The following is a 19,742-nucleotide window of genomic DNA, read 5'->3' as shown; positions in this document are numbered from 1 at the left end:
TTTAGCCTAATTCTAGGAGGAAATAGCGCTGCTTCTACCTCGCTGGGTATAGCTGGCGAGGTTCTAAAGGAGCCTAGGATCTTCCTACAGGCTTGATTCTGTAGCTTCTGCCTCTGGTTAAGTGCTGCCTGCTGCTCCTTCCAGAAGATTTGACAGCCATAGTCAGCTACGCTAGTAACGCAGGCTAGGTAGAGCTGTCGTACTGCTCTAGGCGAGAGGCCTTTGTTTGAGTTTGCTAGTCTGTTAAGGCGGTAGAAGGCTGCACTAGCCTGCTGGATTCTGATGAGGCTGTGGTGCTTGAACTTCAGGCTACTATCAAAGTAGACGCCCAGCCATCTTACGAGTTCTTTAGACTTTACTATTTCCTGATTTGGTAGAGTAAGCACTCTACTTTGATCTTTTCTCGATCTTGTCCAGTTTACTAGTTCAGTCTTTGAGCTGTCGAATTGGATAGCTAGCTCCTCTGCTAGTCTAAAGAGATTCTGAATCTCCTTTTCTAGTAGCTTGATATTTTTCCTTACTGACGTAGATGATATCGAGATCTGGAGGTCGTCTATATAGGAGGAGGAGTAAGTGCTCTGGCTATTCTGAATCGATTCAAACAGCGGTTTTGAGTAGATTAGGAATAGGATAGGCGAGGCTGGGCTTCCTTGAGGGGTACCTGTTGCGATCTCCTTTGGCTTCTCTGTTTGTCCATCAAAGGATAACTGTAGGACCCTATCTTCGAAGAAGGACTTTGTCCAGGCTAGTAGACAGCAGGGTAGGCCTTGATCTTTCATTGCTTCTAGTAGCTTGTTTTTTGAGACGTGGTCGAAGGCTCCTTTAATATCAAGAAAGATAGTAGTAGTAATCTTTTACTTTCTTTTCTGCTGTTGTATATTGTTGTAGAAGAGTAGCGCAGCGTCGATAGCGGATTTCTTCAGTCTTCCTCCTAGTTGAGAGGGGTGGAGTAGATCTGTTGTTTCCGCTAGTGCGCCTAGTCTCCTAGCTACTAGCCTTTCTAGTACTTTACCTAGACAGTTTAGGAGTGAGATCACCCTATAAGCCTTAGGGATTGAGTAGTCAGGCTTGCTTGTCTTTTTTAAGATGACTCCCTTTGCTTTTCTCCAGCACCTTGGGTGGTAGCCTAGGTTGAAGAGAGTAGAGTATATCCTAAATAGAGCTTCTGGCTGCGCTAAGTAGACCTTTCGGATCACCTCCTGGCTGATCAGATCAGGCCCTGGTGATGTAGCCTTCACCTTGCAGCAGGCAAAGTGGAGTTCGTCCTCTGTTAGGGCAGGCCAGGTCCACCTGCCGTCTCCCCTGTAAGTGTGGAAGGAGGGGGTAGCTGTCGTAGGAGGCGGAGGAAAGAGATCCTCTCTAAAAGCCTTACACTTTTCAGTAAACGACTCCTTACCTTTGATAGTAGGTATTCGAGTACTAAGATTATCTTTTGTGTATGCTAGGGCTTTAAAGATCTCCTTTGGCGAGTCTTTTTGGAGGAAAGCCTCCCAGTGGCTCTGTTTAGCTCGTCGAATAGCTTTTAAATATCTATTTTTCGTACGTAGATACTCTCTTTTCCACTGGTAGAGGGAGCTATTATTTTCCTTTGCTGCCTCCTTCTTGTAGGCTCTATAGGCTCTACTTAGGTGTCGCTTACGGCTATCTAGTTCGCTAGTCCACCAGGGCTTCGTCTTTGGCTTTTGGTTAACTAGTGGAGTTGACTTTTCTAGCGCTTTCTGTATAGCTCTCGTAAGATCCTGGCCTAGCTCGTCTAGCTTAGTTTCTAGCGGGATATTTTGTCCTAGAATAAGCTTTCTTGAGGTGTAGTTCGAGCAAAGAGGTAGTGTTGATAGGCGCTTCTCTAGATCTAGGGCTTTGATCTCCTGTCCTAGCGTCTCCTTGAAAGTCGTCCAGTCCGTTCGTTTCGTATTATACTGTTTTGGCAGGCTAGCTGGCTGGCTAGGTAGCTGGCTAGTAGTATAGATACTAAATAGAATAGCGTGGTGGTCAGAACCTACTTCAGGTATAGTCTGCCAGTCCTGGATATTAGCAGCTGTATTGCTGGTTGCAAAAGTAAGGTCTAATACGCTTTCTTGCCGCATATGAGATCTCAAGAAAGTGCCTGCCCCTGGAGTATTTAGTAGAGTGAGATCTTGAGTATCTATCCACTCTACTAGCTCCTCTGCTTGTGTGCTAGGGCTGCGCTCCTCTAGGCTCCACCTAGGATGGTGGGTGTTGAAGTCTCCTAGGATAATTGACTGAGGCTGTAGGGTCTCCTGCAGGAGGCGCCTCTGGATCGTCGTCTTATTTAGCCCTTCTTAAAGGCTTTTTTCGTTATAAATGTTATAGATATAGAGGCTAGAAGTAGAGGCTAGTACTTTGATAGCTAGAAAGTCGTTATCGTCGCTAATAAAGGGATTAACCTCTACTTCTAGGTCCTTTCTAATATAGAACAGTACTCTAGGCCTTAAGGAGGTATCCTTAGGGGTAGGTAGTATCTGAGTAAAGTTCTGGTAAGCGGTAGATCTAGTGTTTGCGTACGAGGATCCCTTAGGTAGCCAAGGCTCCTACACTACAATGATTTTAGCGTCTGCTTTAATAGCTAGATCTAGCGCGCTCTCAGTAGTTGGACTATTTCTATTAACATTTATTTGTAGGACTTTTAACATTCTAGTTAGAAGAGGTAGTCCTAGCTATCCTAGCTTGTAGGATATCACATTCGTGGCTATTAGCTGCGTGAGGTTTGCTACAGTTGACACACTTAAAAATAGTGTGTACGCAGGCTTTACCTTTAGTAGGGCAGGACTTGCATTTATGTAGGCTGGTGTGGTGAGCCTCGCTGCACATCTGACAGGCTACTCTCGCGCACCTAGCCTCGAGGTGGCCAAATCCTTAGCATTTTGAGCACTGCTTTGAGTTATTGATAACTCGTAGCTTCTCTGCTCTTAGGCTCTCCCCTAGGATATAGAGCTTTCCTCTAATAGCCTTAAGGGCCTCCTCTTCGGTCGCAAAGGCGACGCAGGCAGAGCCATAGCTCTGCTGTCCTCTCTTAGACTCAGGGGTGAGCCAGAAAGGATTGCCTACTACTTTAAGGCCTTTGTTGAAGGTCTCAATCTCCTCCTTAATTACCTCTAGGCCATAGTTCGTAGGTAGTTTGTGAATAACTACTTTAAACCACGAGGTAATAGGCTGCGCTGCCTTAAAGGCTACTAGATCCTTCCAGATACTCTGGTTTTCCAGCAGGTAGTTGGCTGTAAAGGCAGGCGTGGTAGTGACTACCTTATTCCCTTTTGAGGATAGCGTGACTGAGGCGACTACAGGCGATTGCACTCCTCCTTTCCCGGTGAAGGCTTGGTTGAAGGCATTTCTTAGCCTGAGGGCGTCAAAGGCAGCGGGGCCTCCTTGGTTGACTAGGACTAGCTGCCTCTCCTTTAGGCTAGGCTTAGCCTTTTGAGGTGCCTTTTTCTGCACATTAGTCCACTGTTGCTCCTTGTTTGCTGCTGCAGCTGCAGCGTACGATATAGGCTGCGTAGGAGCAGCTGTCTGTCTGTTACCCTGCTGGTTTGGTTGTGCAGGGGTAGGTTTGTCGAGGCGACGAACCTTGTCTCTTAGCTCCTTAGAGACGTTTGAAAGCGAGGAGATCTGATCTCCTAGAATTGCAGCGTTTTTCCTACTAACTCGGCCTGTCTCAGTGTAGTCTCTGAAGACTTCTACTAAGTCGAGTAGGCTAGTCTGCTGCGAGGGGTTGCTTTCAGCTAGACTAGCTGCTTGGACTACTAGGTTTCTAGCTATCTCAAGTGCCTCTTCTACTGTCGTAGCCTTAGGCGTCTTATTTTGGCTAGCGAAAGGATTCCTTAGTGTTGAGCCAATAAAAGGCGAGAAGTTGCTTCTAGTGCGGGTGTGCGTGGGTCTAGTGGGCTCGGCTGGTAGGTCATTAATTGTAGAGGGGGGTGTGCTATCCCTAGGGCGTGAGGATTCCTCAGTCCCTTGGGTTCCTTGTACTTCTACTACGATCGTGTCCATCTCGTCGATCTCCTGAGTGTAGCTAGTAGCGCTCATCTTGGATCTTCTACTAGCCTCTTCTAGGCTAGTAGAGGCTGGTCTTTTCTTCTTATTCTGCTCTATACTAGAGCTTCGCTCTATATCCTGCTGGACTCGAGCTTCTAGATCGCTACCTTCGAGTTCTACCTGATCTCTTTGAGTTGGCATTAATCTAGATGGTCTGTGCGCTGAAAATTTTTCTTGAGGTTTGTAAGATAGCTGTAGAGAGACTAGTATTTCCCTCTACTACGCGGCAGCGCGCTAGATGCACGCTTTAAAAGTAGTCGTAAACGATTTCTTATAAGAGATTTGTATATATTTAGCTAGTATTACACCTATTCTAGAAAACTCGAAGTTGGTGTGTGCTTGTTCCCAGTCTATTATTATTATTATTATTATTTTAGTTTAGCGTCCTGTGTCAGCCGGTAGGCTATATAAGACGTGCAGGCTAGGCCTACAAGTATCTACGTAGTTCTATCAATTTAGTGTTGGTGGGGGAGGGGTTTATCTAAATCGAGGTGAGGCTCGTAGCCTATTATAGAGGGAGGTAGAGGGGGGTCTTGCGGGTAGAGGTGTTATGTAGGGTAGGTGTAGGGCAGAGGCACCTAGTATAGGTGTAGCCCTAGTTCTCAAGGTTTCCTTCGTACCAGGCTTGTGTTGCAGCCTTCGTTTCTTCAATAAAGGTAATTGTAGCCTGTATGCCTATGCTCGTGTTTAGGAGAAAGGCTAGCGATAGAGGGTCCTTGCTAGCCTCCTGCATCTTCGTCCTAGCCTCCTTGTACAGCGCGCAGTTAAGGAGGATATGTGCAGCGTCTTGCGTAGCTCTATAGTTACAGGGGCAAACCTTAGAGTCTACTTTGCCTCGCTTGAAGAGGAAATCTCTTAGATAGCAGTGTCCTAGCTTGAGCTGAAAGAAAGCGCTAGAGGCTTCTCTGCTAGTAGGAGGAGTGGCAATCTGCTTCCTAGTTTTCCACTTATACCTTGCGGCGTAAGTAGTTGGATTTAGAGCAATAGCTTTTCTCCTATATTGTCCTAGGTAGCTAAGCCACTCTCGCTCGCCTAGCTGCTTTATTCGTGAGCCTATTATAGCTAGACTTGTCCTGCTAGAGCTAGGATCTAGCTTTGTCGCCTCCTTTGCTAGCGCGTCTGCTTTCTCGTTTCCTATCACGCCTTGGTGTCCTGGTACCCACTGTATAGTAGGTAAAATGCCTTTTTCTTATAGCTTCTTTGCTGCCTTACTACATCTAAGTTGCCATTCTTGTCCTAGCTTATCAGAAGCAGTCTGTAGTCTGAATATTACAGCCTAATTGTCTGCATATACTCTGACTTCTAGGTAGTCGTCTACTAGATCGACAGCTTTCTCTAGGCCTAGGGTAATGCCCTCTAGTTCTCCGTTGTAGACTAGCTAGTTGTATCCTATGTTAACCTTCTCATGAGCTATAAGACTAGCTCCTTGGTAGAAAGCTACTCCTACTCCTATTCCCTTACCTTCCTTTGTAGCTGAGGCGTCTAAGTAGATAGATAGAAGGTATTTGTCTTCTAGTCGCTCCTTATGGTGCTTTACTTCAATTTCCTTTGACTTCTTAGATATATTGATCTTGTAGAGCATTGTAGAGCTCCAGAGCAAGGAGGCGTAGTGCTGAATCTTCTCACTGTCGTCCAATAGAGCTATTGAGATAGATCTAGTAATACGCTCTAGCTGCTTCCCCTAATTACTAGTAATAGCAATATTAATAGGGTGGCTAGGAGCTAGCTTTCTTGCTCTAAAGGCGTATTGTCGTAGGGCGTTATTTAGCCTAATTCTAGGAGGAAATAGCGCTGCTTCTACCTCGCTAGGTATAGCTGGCGAGGTTCTAAAGGAGCCTAGGATCTTCCTACAGGCTTGATTCTGTAGCTTCTGCCTCTAGTTAAGTGCTGCCTGCTGCTCCTTCCAGAAGATTTGACAGCCATAGTCAGCTACGCTAGTAACGCAGGCTAGGTAGAGCTGTCGTACTGCTCTAGGCGAGAGGCCTTTGTTTAAGTTTACTAGTCTGTTAAGGCGGTAGAAGGCTGCACTAGCCTGCTGGATTCTAATAAGGCTGTGGTGCTTAAACTTCAGGCTACTATCAAAGTAGACGCCCAGCCATCTTACGAGTTCTTTAGACTTTACTATTTCCTAATTTGGTAGAGTAAGCACTCTACTTTGATCTTTTCTCGATCTTGTCCAGTTTACTAGTTCAGTCTTTGAGCTGTCGAATTGGATAGCTAGCTCCTCTGCTAGTCTAAAGAGATTCTGAATCTCCTTTTCTAGTAGCTTGATATTTTTCCTTACTGACGTAGATGATATCGAGATCTGGAGGTCGTCTATATAGGAGGAGGAGTAAGTGCTCTGGCTATTCTAAATCGATTCAAACAGCGGTTTTAAGTAGATTAGGAATAGGATAGGCGAGGCTAGGCTTCCTTGAGGGGTACCTGTTGCGATCTCCTTTGGCTTCTCTGTTTGTCCATCAAAGGATAACTATAGGACCCTATCTTCGAAGAAGGACTTTGTCCAGGCTAGTAGACAGCAGGGTAGGCCTTAATCTTTCATTGCTTCTAGTAGCTTGTTTTTTAAGACGTGGTCGAAGGCTCCTTTAATATCAAGAAAGATAGTAGTAGTAATCTTTTACTTTCTTTTCTGCTGTTGTATATTGTTGTAGAAGAGTAGCGCAGCGTCGATAGCGGATTTCTTCAGTCTTCCTCCTAGTTAAGAGGGGTGGAGTAGATCTGTTGTTTCCGCTAGTGCGCCTAGTCTCCTAGCTACTAGCCTTTCTAGTACTTTACCTAGACAGTTTAAGAGTGAGATCACCCTATAAGCCTTAGGGATTAAGTAGTCAGGCTTGCTTGTCTTTTTTAAGATGACTCCCTTTGCTTTTCTCCAGCACCTTGGGTGGTAGCCTAGGTTGAAGAGAGTAGAGTATATCCTAAATAGAGCTTCTAGCTGCGCTAAGTAGACCTTTCGGATCACCTCCTGGCTGATCAGATCAGGCCCTGGTGATGTAGCCTTCACCTTGCAGCAGGCAAAGTGGAGTTCGTCCTCTGTTAGGGCAGGCCAGGTCCACCTGCCGTCTCCCCTGTAAGTATGGAAGGAGGGGGTAGCTGTCGTAGGAGGCGGAGGAAAGAGATCCTCTCTAAAAGCCTTACACTTTTCAGTAAACGACTCCTTACCTTTGATAGTAGGTATTCGAGTACTAAGATTATCTTTTGTGTATACTAGGGCTTTAAAGATCTCCTTTGGCGAGTCTTTTTGGAGGAAAGCCTCCCAGTGGCTCTGTTTAGCTCGTCGAATAGCTTTTAAATATCTATTTTTCGTACGTAGATACTCTCTTTTCCACTGGTAGAGGGAGCTATTATTTTCCTTTGCTGCCTCCTTCTTGTAGGCTCTATAGGCTCTACTTAGGTGTCGCTTACGGCTATCTAGTTCGCTAGTCCACCAGGGCTTCGTCTTTGGCTTTTGGTTAACTAGTGGAGTTGACTTTTCTAGCGCTTTCTGTATAGCTCTCGTAAGATCCTGGCCTAGCTCGTCTAGCTTAGTTTCTAGCGGGATATTTTGTCCTAGAATAAGCTTTCTTGAGGTGTAGTTCGAGCAAAGAGGTAGTGTTGATAGGCGCTTCTCTAGATCTAGGGCTTTGATCTCCTGTCCTAGCGTCTCCTTGAAAGTCGTCCAGTCCGTTCGTTTCGTATTATACTGTTTTGGCAGGCTAGCTGGCTGGCTAGGTAGCTGGCTAGTAGTATAGATACTAAATAGAATAGCGTGGTGGTCAGAACCTACTTCAGGTATAGTCTGCCAGTCCTGGATATTGGCAGCTGTATTGCTGGTTGCAAAAGTAAGGTCTAATACGCTTTCTTGCCGCATATAAGATCTCAAGAAAGTGCCTGCCCCTGGAGTATTTAGTAGAGTGAGATCTTGAGTATCTATCCACTCTACTAGCTCCTCTGCTTGTGTGCTAGGGCTGCGCTCCTCTAGGCTCCACCTAGGATGGTGGGTGTTGAAGTCTCCTAGGATAATTAACTGAGGCTGTAGGGTCTCCTGCAGGAGGCGCCTCTGGATCGTCGTCTTATTTAGCCCTTCTTGAAGGCTTTTTTCGTTATAAATATTATAGATATAGAGGCTAGAAGTAGAGGCTAGTACTTTAATAGCTAGAAAGTCGTTATCGTCGCTAATAAAGGGATTAACCTCTACTTCTAGGTCCTTTCTAATATAGAACAGTACTCTAGGCCTTAAGGAGGTATCCTTAGGGGTAGGTAGTATCTGAGTAAAGTTCTGGTGAGCGGTAGATCTAGTGTTTGCGTACGAGGATCCCTTAGGTAGCCAAGGCTCCTGCACTACAATGATTTTGGCGTCTGCTTTAATAGCTAGATCTAGCGCGCTCTCAGTAGTTGGACTATTTCTATTAACATTTATTTGTAGGACTTTTAACATTCTAGTTAGAAGAGGTAGTCCTAGCTATCCTAGCTTGTAGGATATCACATTCGTGGCTATTAGCTGCGTGAGGTTTGCTACAGTTGACACACTTAAAAATAGTGTGTACGCAGGCTTTACCTTTAGTAGGGCAGGACTTGCATTTATGTAGGCTGGTGTGGTGAGCCTCGCTGCACATCTGACAGGCTACTCTCGCGCACCTAGCCTCGAGGTGGCCAAATCCTTAGCATTTTGAGCACTGCTTTGAGTTATTGATAACTCGTAGCTTCTCTGCTCTTAGGCTCTCCCCTAGGATATAGAGCTTTCCTCTAATAGCCTTAAGGGCCTCCTCTTCGGTCGCAAAGGCGACGCAGGCAGAGCCATAGCTCTGCTGTCCTCTCTTAGACTCAGGGGTGAGCCAGAAAGGATTGCCTACTACTTTAAGGCCTTTGTTGAAGGTCTCAATCTCCTCCTTAATTACCTCTAGGCCATAGTTCGTAGGTAGTTTGTGAATAACTACTTTAAACCACGAGGTAATAGGCTGCGCTGCCTTAAAGGCTACTAGATCCTTCCAGATACTCTGGTTTTCCAGCAGGTAGTTGGCTGTAAAGGCAGGCGTGGTAGTGACTACCTTATTCCCTTTTGAGGATAGCGTGACTGAGGCGACTACAGGCGATTGCACTCCTCCTTTCCCGGTGAAGGCTTGGTTGAAGGCATTTCTTAGCCTGAGGGCGTCAAAGGCAGCGGGGCCTCCTTGGTTGACTAGGACTAGCTGCCTCTCCTTTAGGCTAGGCTTAGCCTTTTGAGGTGCCTTTTTCTGCACATTAGTCCACTGTTGCTCCTTGTTTGCTGCTGCAGCTGCAGCGTACGATATAGGCTGCGTAGGAGCAGCTGTCTGTCTGTTACCCTGCTGGTTTGGTTGTGCAGGGGTAGGTTTGTCGAGGCGACGAACCTTGTCTCTTAGCTCCTTAGAGACGTTTGAAAGCGAGGAGATCTGATCTCCTAGAATTGCAGCGTTTTTCCTACTAACTCGGCCTGTCTCAGTGTAGTCTCTGAAGACTTCTACTAAGTCGAGTAGGCTAGTCTACTGCGAGGGGTTGCTTTCAGCTAGACTAGCTGCTTAGACTACTAGGTTTCTAGCTATCTCAAGTGCCTCTTCTACTGTCGTAGCCTTAGGCGTCTTATTTTGGCTAGCGAAAGGATTCCTTAGTGTTGAGCCAATAAAAGGCGAGAAGTTGCTTCTAGTGCGGGTGTGCGTGGGTCTAGTGGGCTCGGCTGGTAGGTCATTAATTGTAGAGGGGGGTGTGCTATCCCTAGGGCGTGAGGATTCCTCAGTCCCTTGGGTTCCTTGTACTTCTACTACGATCGTGTCCATCTCGTCGATCTCCTGAGTGTAGCTAGTAGCGCTCATCTTGGATCTTCTACTAGCCTCTTCTAGGCTAGTAGAGGCTGGTCTTTTCTTCTTATTCTGCTCTATACTAGAGCTTCGCTCTATATCCTGCTGGACTCGAGCTTCTAGATCGCTACCTTCGAGTTCTACCTGATCTCTTTGAGTTGGCATTAATCTAGATGGTCTGTGCGCTGAAAATTTTTCTTGAGGTTTGTAAGATAGCTGTAGAGAGACTAGTATTTCCCTCTACTACGCGGCAGCGCGCTAGATGCACGCTTTAAAAGTAGTCGTAAACGATTTCTTATAAGAGATTTGTATATATTTAGCTAGTATTACACCTATTCTAGAAAACTCGAAGTTGGTGTGTGTGTTGTTGTTCCCAGTCTAGTTAGAATGTAAAAACAAGGGTTATCGGCACTACCATGCACAAGTCAGATTCTGGACCCTTATTTTCAGTGGTTCGCTAAGCGCGAATCATAACAGATTTGGTCTGAACCCAGTCCAGAAGTCCGGCCTCTCCGTTCTCGAGACCCACTCCACTCTCTATCCCACAGGGTTAGTAAAAACAGCGTATTGATGCAAAAAGGGCAAGACTTACGTTTCCATCCTCCATACGTGGTGTGGAGAGACCAGGGACCTTCGTTCACACCTACACAACCCGCTTCGAGCAGATTGGTAAACCGAAAGGCTCTTCCAAGATCTTTCGTCCAGACGTACGCACGGAGCCCATATTCAGTGTCATTTGCGAGTCTCAAAATCTCGTCGTCGTCTTCAAAGGGAAGAACCACCAGCACAGGTCCAAATATTTCCTCTCTTAGAATTCGAGCATCTGGGTGAGGATCCACAAATATCGCCGGCCGCAAAAAGCAGCCTGGACCTTGAATAGGTTCTCCACCACGTAGTAGAGTTGCCTCTTTCTTTCCTTGCTCAATATACTGCAAAACTCTTTCTCGTTGACGATGATGGAAGAGTGGTGAGCTCCATGTGCCGTCCTCTAACGGATCTGAACCTAGATTGTCGTCATAGCTTTGCACCAACGACTCGATCTTAGGGAGAATTTTCTCAAATATCGACTTGTGTAAATAAACTCGTGTGCCCAATGTGCAACCCTGTCCATTGAGCGCCAGGAACATCCCACAATGTCTCGCGGCTTTGTCGAGATCAGCGTCCGGAAAGACAATAATGGGCGACTTGCCGCTGAGCTGCAGAGTCACATTTTTAAGATTTGATCGAGCAGCTGCAACTTGCACCTCACGTCCTACAGCAAGAGAGCCAGTGAAGCTGATCTTGCGAATCTTCATATGCTCGGCGAGGGCCTTGCCGACGGAGCCGTCTCCCGTGACACAGTTGATGACTCCAGGCGGTATTCCAGCTTCAATAGCTAGAGATGCAGCAAAAAGCGTGGAGAAAGGGTTCAGCTCGCTGGCTTTCACTACTACTGCATTACCGGCTGCTAGGGCTGCTGCAACTTTCATGCAGTAGCACACTAGAGGGCCGTTGAATGGGAGCACGACGGCGCAGATCCCATAAGGCTGTCGGATCATGTACTAGAAGAAACAAGCAATCAGTAAATAGTATCATTGATACCCTCAACTCTTGCTGGATTTGCGCGAACTTACTTGTACATGATCCTCTTCCCTTTCCACGATTTTGCTATCGAGAGCAAATGTCAAGCCTGCAAAATCTAGTGACACACTTGAGTCAGTATCAGGAACATACCATGCCCTAAATCTTTCACTTACAAGTAAGGGCTTCTACAGCATGGTCGATTTCGAACATGCTAAATTTGCGAGTTTTCCCAACAAGTATAGCTTCAAGCCAGAAGATCTGTTCCGCATGCTCTTTAACCAGCTTTCCATATCTTAGCAACGCATCTCGACGTTCAGCCTTTTGAAAGATACATAGTCAGTTAACCTCATTCAGCGTACAGAATTGGATATTCTTTACCTTACTTAAGGACTGCCATTCCTTAAGACCCGTAGCCGCGCTTTCAACTGCGTCTTCCACGTCGTTCTTGCCAGCCCATCGGAAATCTTGCAAGACCAAATCAGTTGTTTGCACAGTATCGGGAATGAGCAATCAGTTATATTACCCACCTTCGCATACCACCTGATCATTTACGGCCGAGGTGTAGCACTGTTTGTTCATGCTCTTGCTTGTAGTCCATCGTCCGTCAATGAAATGTTCGCTAGGTATAGGGTACCGATTGAGATCGAACGAGATCGATGGTCTCGATAAACTGCTGATGTTCTGAGGTACGGGCATTTTACGCGTGCGAACAAGTTATGCAATACTTGCAACAACTGGTGTTTCCTGGCTGTAGTATAAGTAGCAGCACATATGTTCTTTTTGCGGACATTTTCAAGGCTCTGGTCTCTGGACAACAATTCGGCCCCATTGTATTCTAGCTATGATTTCAGGACCGAAAGAACTTGCAGGGGCACCCTGCAGTGTGATTCTGTTGATGAATTGTCAGCTAAACACACACTGGATCAAGAGTTAGAATCGGCGGTTCTACTCCGCAGTCTAACTGCTTTGTACCCTGTACGCAATAATTGGCAACTACGTACCTGATCGCGAAGAGCAAAGGAAGCCAGGAGAAAGTTGACCAATAGCTTCGGAGTCCGTAATCGGAATCCGTAATCTTAGTGCCATGATTAGCTTATTGCCCCACTCACATAGTGATTTAGTAGCTATAGCTTGAACCTAAACCTTTGTACGCGCAAATCCACAATTAAGCCTCTTAAGAACACAGCAAACCAAGCACTACCATATCTTCTGGCTTTCCTAGACACTCTTGGTTTGCTCCAAAATCTCGTTCATTGCGCCATCTGACGCGTTAGCTGGAAATTATTCGCCTCCAAATCTTCTGTAATCTCGCTACGTGCTGAATATTCTGTGGTCGCTGCTGTTGATGTTGAAGATAGCGAACCGTCAATCTGATTTATTATAAAGTTCTGGGGAAAGTTTTTGTAAAGATATTAGGCGTTTTGTAGTAAGGCCGACGCGTTGGTGGGATATTTAGTTGTGTAGCTTACTTTTGAAGCATATTTAGTAGAGTTGTTAGACAAATTATTTAGAAAATATGACAAGAGCCAAAATAAAAACCGAGTAAGGTTGTTCTAATGCGCTACGCAATAAACTCTTCGTTACCACATACCTGCAACTACTGTAACTACATAGACTATTCAAATAACCTATCTTTTCTGCGTTTTGCTATTAGCCATTTGTCCGATGTTTGCACTTCAGCACTGCCTAGATCTTAATCTCTATATCAGCGTTCATTCTCATTCCACAGCGGGATCACAGTAGACAGAGAGCAAATAGTTTATGCACAATGATTGTAACAGTAATAATCACCTTAACACTTCCATTCTAAAACTTGTCCTACAGTAACCCCAATTTTCATTTTAAGTGGCTTGACGCGATCCTATTTTGCTTGACATGTCCTTGAGTACATACAACTGGTCATACAAACATGTGACATTTCCAAAAAGCTGCACAATGCGTAGTTTGCTGCGGCTGAAAGCTTCGTTTTGGTCATCAGGGTATGCGCGAAGCACTTCCTTCTCAAGCAAGCGAAAGCTATGCTCATAGCAGGTTTTCTCGTACTCTGCCATCGTGGTAAGCGCCTGCTTCTTCGCTGCTGGATTGTTGGTGGCCATGCTGTGAAACTCGGGGAAATGGACGCAGTTAACGTTAAGTTCAGATGAGTCCCTTGGGATTGAGCCAATGTCGTTGTGCATACGACACATAGTGCTCATGTGTCGTACCATAGCTGCCGAGAGGTATTTCTCTGTTGGCGTTGCGAACATCTCGATTCCATCACCCATGGTTTGTGAAACCCAACAGCAAGCCCAGGCGAAAGAGTAGGCACAAGCGACGTGATCAGCGGATGTTGTTCGCACCCAGTGAAAGAATCGTTCTTCAGTTTTGTAGAGGTGACCCTATAAATCTTGTCAGATGAAATACGATTTTTATGGTCCAATACCAAGTAGTTCTACATGTTTACATACCACATCTTCTACTTGGGACGCAAATGCCGTGTTATCCTTGATTTGTGTTGCGTGGCCAAGTAAAAAATTCCTCAACTCGAACTCTAAATTCTTGCGATCTACGGCACTTGCTTTGTAAACACGGTCATGGTGTAGCACGTGTGTAGAAAGACGGAAGAGAGCTTCACAGATCTAGAAACAGTCAACTGTGTGTTACGCTAGAATGACGCGGATAATTCATGGATTAATGGCACAAACCTCGTGATGCTCCAACGGTATATCAGCAATGCTAGGAGGTAAGACAACTTTCGAAGTCTCTGATTCCTTGCTCAAGGTATTGCTTACGACGTAGTTGATAATGGAATTTAACGAATCTGGGTCCTCCGAGAAAGCTGGTGTAGCAAAAGCTTCGAAAAATTCGTCCGTTTGAAAGCCAATTAGTGACATGACCATCATATCAAAGAGGAAATTCGTGGGAACATAGACTTTCAGTAGGTTGTTGCAGCCGATCCATGTAAATGGAATAAGGTTCAGATAACTGCCTTTGCTCAAATGGTTGTAATCGTCCCGTACGAAGACATCCAGCTGTCGAGCTCTCAAAAGTGGTAAAAAGAGCGAGGACTCTACCAGCGAAGCTAGAATATGCCATTCCGGCAAGGAGGAGAAGAGTTTTGTCTGCTTTAGAAGCGACGCATATTGACCAATCTGTGGAACATCGGAGTTGACAAGCAAAGATCGACCCACACCCGCAATATTTTCGATTGGCTGGGAGACCCGGTATGCGGCTAGAATGTAAGCTTCGGAGACAAATTTGACAGAGTATTTAGTTTTCGAAGTCCAGGAACTCGATAGTGTGCGTACACCACAAATATCCAAGTAAGCAATTCCATGGTCAATAGAGCTCTGCAGCTGAGATTGGAAGTCTGTAAACTTGTTAGAAATACTCTTCGAAGTCTTGATAATATGAATATTTGCTTCATGTATAGAAGTGTACCTTTGAAAATCCACAGTTGACGTGCTTCTGCTAGAGTCAAGATAGCAAAGGCGGTATCATCGGCACAATTTCCCCATGAACCATCAGGCCCTTGTTCATGTAATGTACGTGTGCATGCCTGGAACAGACATATTGAAATTTTCAATACAAGCTCTTGGTCCGCAGGAACGAAGGTGTAGTCAACTTCAAGACTGCGTAGGAAAGCTACGAATGCTTGCACCATCAACATTGCCGGATAGAAATGGCTTAAATGCTGTATTTTTGTAAGTATGCGACCGTGGTAAGAATTTTAGACTCACCCATTTGTCCCTAGGCGATCCATCAGACTTCCACCAAAACTCTACAATGAAGTCCACCGTCTTGCGGATTTGCGATGCATAGCTTTGTCTGAAATCATCTTGCAAGAGGGCTAGCAGAACGTGGCAATTCGAACTCCAGCTTCGGTCGCGCTCACCAGCGAATGTGCAAAAAGCATCCTCTTTCTCGAAAACTTTTACCATAGCAGCCGGTGTAAGCCCTTCAAGTTGGCCCAGATGACTCAGAGCAAGGAGACCTTTGGCCGTATCGTCGACGTCAACAGCACGCTGTATTAATTTAGTACCATATTCTTCTCATTGACCAAGCTCGCGAAAATTGGTGACTTACGGGTGCTGTAAGAGCTAGTTCTTTCATCTGTTGCAAAAGGAGTGTTGAGTCTCACCAAAACCAATAATTCCACCATCTTCAGCAAAGCCATTGCGAATGACACTTGCAATATCATTCACAACGGGTCCAAGATCAGAGACTTTGTACCCAGCGTGCAATAACGTTGCTATAGTCCAGTTAAATTCGAAGTAGTGAATGGGAAAAGTACCCGAAACTCCGCCGTCGCCATGACCCATGCCTGATTTTATAACATGTCGGAGGTAGGCCTCAGCTTCATCGTCCCAAGTTGTAGAGTGTATCAGATAAGCGGCAGTCGATGATGGCGAGGCCATCATAGAGCCTTTATATAGGTGATGCGAGACTTTATCGAAGTCAATTCGGCCGACAAAAGCTTCGAGCGAATGGACAGCTGACGATGGACGTGTGCTGTAGAGCATTTCCGGCCGGAAACGGGAGGACTTCTCTTCATACATTCTTGTAAGTGCGTCTTGGCCCTGAAACTTAAACTGTAATCGACAGTCTTCCCCGCGGAGATAATCGAGCAATGCAGGTACGATCAGTTCTACTCCAATGTGATTCGTGGATACCAAATCGTTCCAGGCGTTCAATTGTCTGTCGAGGGCCTGAGTAGCAAGAGATATCCGACTCTCGAGGTCGCTAGTGGAGTAATCATTAATTTGCAGTGGCTTTGCAGCGTGTTTAAGAATTGCTAGTAAAGCAGCTGCGGTATCTAGAACGCCAACTGTTTGAGACACAGCATCGGTGCCCCAGCTACCATCGCTACTCTGTGTTCGGAGGAGATAATGGAAGCACTCAGGGTACAACCATCTCTCATCTGTGTCTGTTGTCTTCTTGACCTGCAAGATGCTGTCAGAAGAAGCCTTTGAATTATTGGGATGAGAATGCAGATGTTTTCACATACCATTGAAACCCAAGCGGTGTCATACACCTGGCAACTTGCGGTTGAAAAACCATACTTAGTGTCGAAAGATGCGAATTCCCGTTCAACTAGACCCCGAGCTAATGCAGGCGTCACTCGTGCCTGTTTTGAGTGGGAACCATTAGTTGATGGTTCTGCCACAGAAAAACTTTCAGGAGTCGCCTTGGCCATCAGATGTAGAAAGAAAGTATGCTGGAGTGCTCAAGTTTGTTCCTCGTACGAAGTGGCGGATAGCAACACAAAACTTGATCCAAGTCTATGGGGATATGATAAGCATTCGAGTCTAATAATCAAAGACCGCTCGTTGCTAACTCTGCACGTTGATAGGATTTATATCCTTTATAAGAATGGAGGCGGGCCCTGACATCCGAACCCTGTTGTGAGTGAAGCGGTGTGGGAGTTTCTGAATAATTCAGTCTCGAGCTAACGCAGAAGGACAAGCGCGACAACGATTCTTGGCCAGGATAGTAAGAAATTCCTTCAAAACACGCAACCCTGGTAGAGAAGAGCGACGTCAGCTGTTGACGAGTGTGTACTTAGTTCGGCACTAAGATTACGGATTCCGAAACTGCTAGTTTACTTCCTAGCTTCCTTTGCTATCCGCGATAAGGTTACGGACTCCGAAGCTATTGCTATACTTTCTCTAAGCCTCCTCTGCTATACTCCATACAAACGCGGATCCAGAAGATATCAATATAATTAATGTAAAGATTTCCACCAGTAGTATGTTCATGCACCACACTTGCATATAACCCTGACTCTAACCCCTACCAAAGCTTGGGTATACCTAACCTATTGACCAGAATACCTAGTAGTTACTCCAAAGTGGCTAGGCTGTAACCCAATTTCAAGGAACCTCGCTTGCACGCTAACTTTTAGCACAGAAGCTAAGGTATGTGACTTTGTAAACCAATTTATCTTGTACTCAAGTATCGTCAAGATTATTCTACTCGCTCCATGACCAAACTTTTCTTGCTTAAAACTTCATTCCATCTCTTTGTTATTGAAACTGATAGACTTTAACGTTAGAATAAAAGTTATTCAAGCCTTTACCCTACCGCTTGACCTCACCTCTACATACTGTCAGGTTTCAAGTATGGAACAAAGTACACATATCGACGACCTGATTCAACTAGAAAGAAAAATTTCTGTACAAAATCTTGCTGCTACAAATTTAGGAGGTTCCAACAACTTCTTAAACGTCATGCGTTTGACTTCAGCGCTGAAAAGTACTATAATCTACGCAACACTTATTGTAGGTCTCGAAAACTGCGCTTCTGATCGCACCGTAGATAACAGATGCTTCGAAGTTTGTCTTGTATTATGGAATTCTCGCTATATACAACATCTACTTTCACCCGCTTCGAAAATTTCCAGGTCCCAAATTGAGAGCTGCGTCGGACTGGCCGTACGTTGTTTCCCTACTGCGAGGCACCTCACCGCAGGACATGCTGGAAATGCACAAAAAATATGGACGAGTAGTGCGCGTAGCGCCCAATGAACTTACCTTTGTTAGCCCTGCAGCCTGGACAGAAATTTATGGGCAGAAAAGACGTGGTCAGGAAGAGCTCGTTAAAGACAAGAAATATTATTCAGGAATGGGCGAGCCGACACTACTTCATTCAAATCAAGAACAGCATGCCCATCTCCGAAAACTGCTAGCACATGGCTTCTCTAATTCTTCTTTACAAAAGCAGGAGGCTGTAATCCAAAAGTATCTCGATGTCTTGATGAACACCCTCAAACACCAGTGTCAAGATGGGCAGGTTGCTTTGGACCTCAAAGACTGGGTCAATGTAAGTTAAGCGGATGTCATCTGAATGGTTCCTGTATCAACTAACAACGATTTGGAGTTTTTTGTGTTCGATGTAATTGCATATTTGAGTAGGCCACAAACAACACTTTTTGCTCGAGCAATGACTAAGCTTAACGATAATCAGCATATGGACAGTCTTTTAATTGCCTGGAGACGCGCAACGTGCATTCGTGGATCGAACTTGTCCCTAAGCTTGCCAAATTTATGGCTCTTATGCAAGCAGCACAGCGGCTACCAATCTTCATCAAACCTCTGTTCTTGCTTTACGGTATCAGTACAAATCTGCGGTCGAATGTGAAAACCATTCAAGCAATTAGCAAGGTAGAGATTTTCAAATATTTGCAAAAGAAGTTGTATCGCTAATACCCACATTCTCATCATAGGAAAAGGTCGATTACCGCCTAAACTCACGACCAATGGTCCCTGATTTTATGGAAAAGCTAATTGAAGAGTATAAAGATGGCAGAATGACCATGTACCAACTCGACTCTAACGCTTCTTTCCTCATGGCAGCAGGAAGTGAAACACTAGCGACAGTTCTCACACATGCGGTCTTCCGGCTTCTAACAAACCCAGGGACTCTGGAGAAGCTTACGACAGAAATCCGCACTAAATTCACATGTGCAGCAGATATAACTATGTCTAGCGTCAATGAGTGCAAATACCTACTAGGCTGTATCGAAGAGACTATGAGGATTCAAGCGCCTTCTCCCGCCACACATCCTCGATACACAAATGATACTGGCGCAGTAATCGATGGGTTTCAGGTACCAGGGAATGTAGCAGTCGGAATCCCTATTTACGCGGCGTGCAGAAGTGCCCTCAACTTCTACGATGCGGAGAGCTTTATTCCCGAGAGATGGACGGGAGAAGATCCGCTCTATAATCACGATCTCAGGGAAGCCGCGCGAGTATTTTCACTTGGACCCCGGGATTGTAAGTTGCCTTGTTCAAAATCGACTCTCCTTCTATTGATCGATGAACAAGTACTAAATATGACTGTTACAGGTCTCGGGCGGAACTTGGCATATGCTGAGCTGAAATTGGTGATTGCGCGATTGGTGTGGCATTTCGACTTTGAAGTATGCTTCGAGGCGAACTGGTCAGACCAAAAGGTCTATATGGTCTGGGAGAAGCCTCCTTTCATGGTAAAGATGGCGCCGGTGCAGGCTAGCTGGGCAACCTGATTCCATGATAATTGATAGAGATTATTCCCCAGCGATTTGTGAATTCCTCCTTGCTTGCAGAAGCTGAGAATCTTGATTAGTTAGTAAGAAATCGCAGCGATGACGGGACGATCTTGGGGTCAACATTCGCTGGGAGTATATAAGCTGTTCACTAAATCCGAAAAAGCAAGATAGCCGCAAATACTCTTATTTTCTTTATCGCAACTGTGTATAGTATCTGGAATAGGTGGTTGGGACAACATCCTAACAAATCTTTCGTACTGGGCTTGAAATGGCAGCTTTTCTCTTCATGCTTGAAGTTGCAAATCTTGACTCGGCGAACAATTCCAGAC

At 45.4% G+C, this 19,742-nt stretch overlaps 3 protein-coding genes across 3 annotated transcripts; 1 reads left to right on the top strand and 2 right to left on the bottom strand.

Annotated features, from left to right (window-relative positions):
* Window positions 1-10,132: 10,132 nt before the first annotated feature.
* On the bottom strand, window positions 10,133-12,104 carry PSV08DRAFT_231872 (aldehyde dehydrogenase domain-containing protein). Its single transcript, XM_014217176.1, has 6 exons — window positions 11,930-12,104; window positions 11,781-11,866; window positions 11,576-11,720; window positions 11,453-11,517; window positions 10,432-11,380; window positions 10,133-10,376 (listed from the first exon to the last, which is right to left on the bottom strand). Exons 1-6 carry the CDS (start codon window positions 12,096-12,098, stop codon window positions 10,297-10,299), a joined length of 1,494 nt encoding a protein of 497 aa, XP_014072651.1. The 5' UTR covers window positions 12,099-12,104; the 3' UTR covers window positions 10,133-10,296.
* Window positions 12,105-13,194: 1,090 nt separating this feature from the next.
* On the bottom strand, window positions 13,195-16,600 carry PSV08DRAFT_231868 (uncharacterized protein). Its single transcript, XM_066092264.1, has 7 exons — window positions 16,390-16,600; window positions 15,523-16,324; window positions 15,122-15,429; window positions 14,823-15,075; window positions 14,087-14,751; window positions 13,850-14,020; window positions 13,195-13,780 (listed from the first exon to the last, which is right to left on the bottom strand). The coding sequence occupies exons 1-7, from the start codon at window positions 16,576-16,578 to the stop codon at window positions 13,244-13,246; spliced, it is 2,925 nt and encodes a 974-aa protein (XP_065947991.1). The 5' UTR covers window positions 16,579-16,600; the 3' UTR covers window positions 13,195-13,243.
* Window positions 16,601-17,073: 473 nt separating this feature from the next.
* Window positions 17,074-19,567, top strand: PSV08DRAFT_211137 (cytochrome P450). Its single transcript, XM_014217174.1, has 8 exons — window positions 17,074-17,130; window positions 17,211-17,299; window positions 17,437-17,662; window positions 17,718-18,203; window positions 18,261-18,291; window positions 18,348-18,544; window positions 18,607-19,159; window positions 19,232-19,567. Exons 3-8 carry the CDS (start codon window positions 17,504-17,506, stop codon window positions 19,408-19,410), a joined length of 1,605 nt encoding a protein of 534 aa, XP_014072649.1. The 5' UTR covers window positions 17,074-17,130; window positions 17,211-17,299; window positions 17,437-17,503; the 3' UTR covers window positions 19,411-19,567.
* The last annotated feature ends 175 nt before the right edge of the window (window positions 19,568-19,742 follow it).

This window comes from Bipolaris maydis (genome assembly GCF_028858645.1).
Source record: "Bipolaris maydis strain C4 unplaced genomic scaffold PSV08scaffold_17, whole genome shotgun sequence".
Classification (NCBI taxonomy): Eukaryota; Fungi; Ascomycota; class Dothideomycetes; order Pleosporales; family Pleosporaceae; genus Bipolaris; species Bipolaris maydis.
Note: the sequence above shows the minus strand (reverse complement) of the source record. Positions and strands in the feature narration are given on the sequence as shown.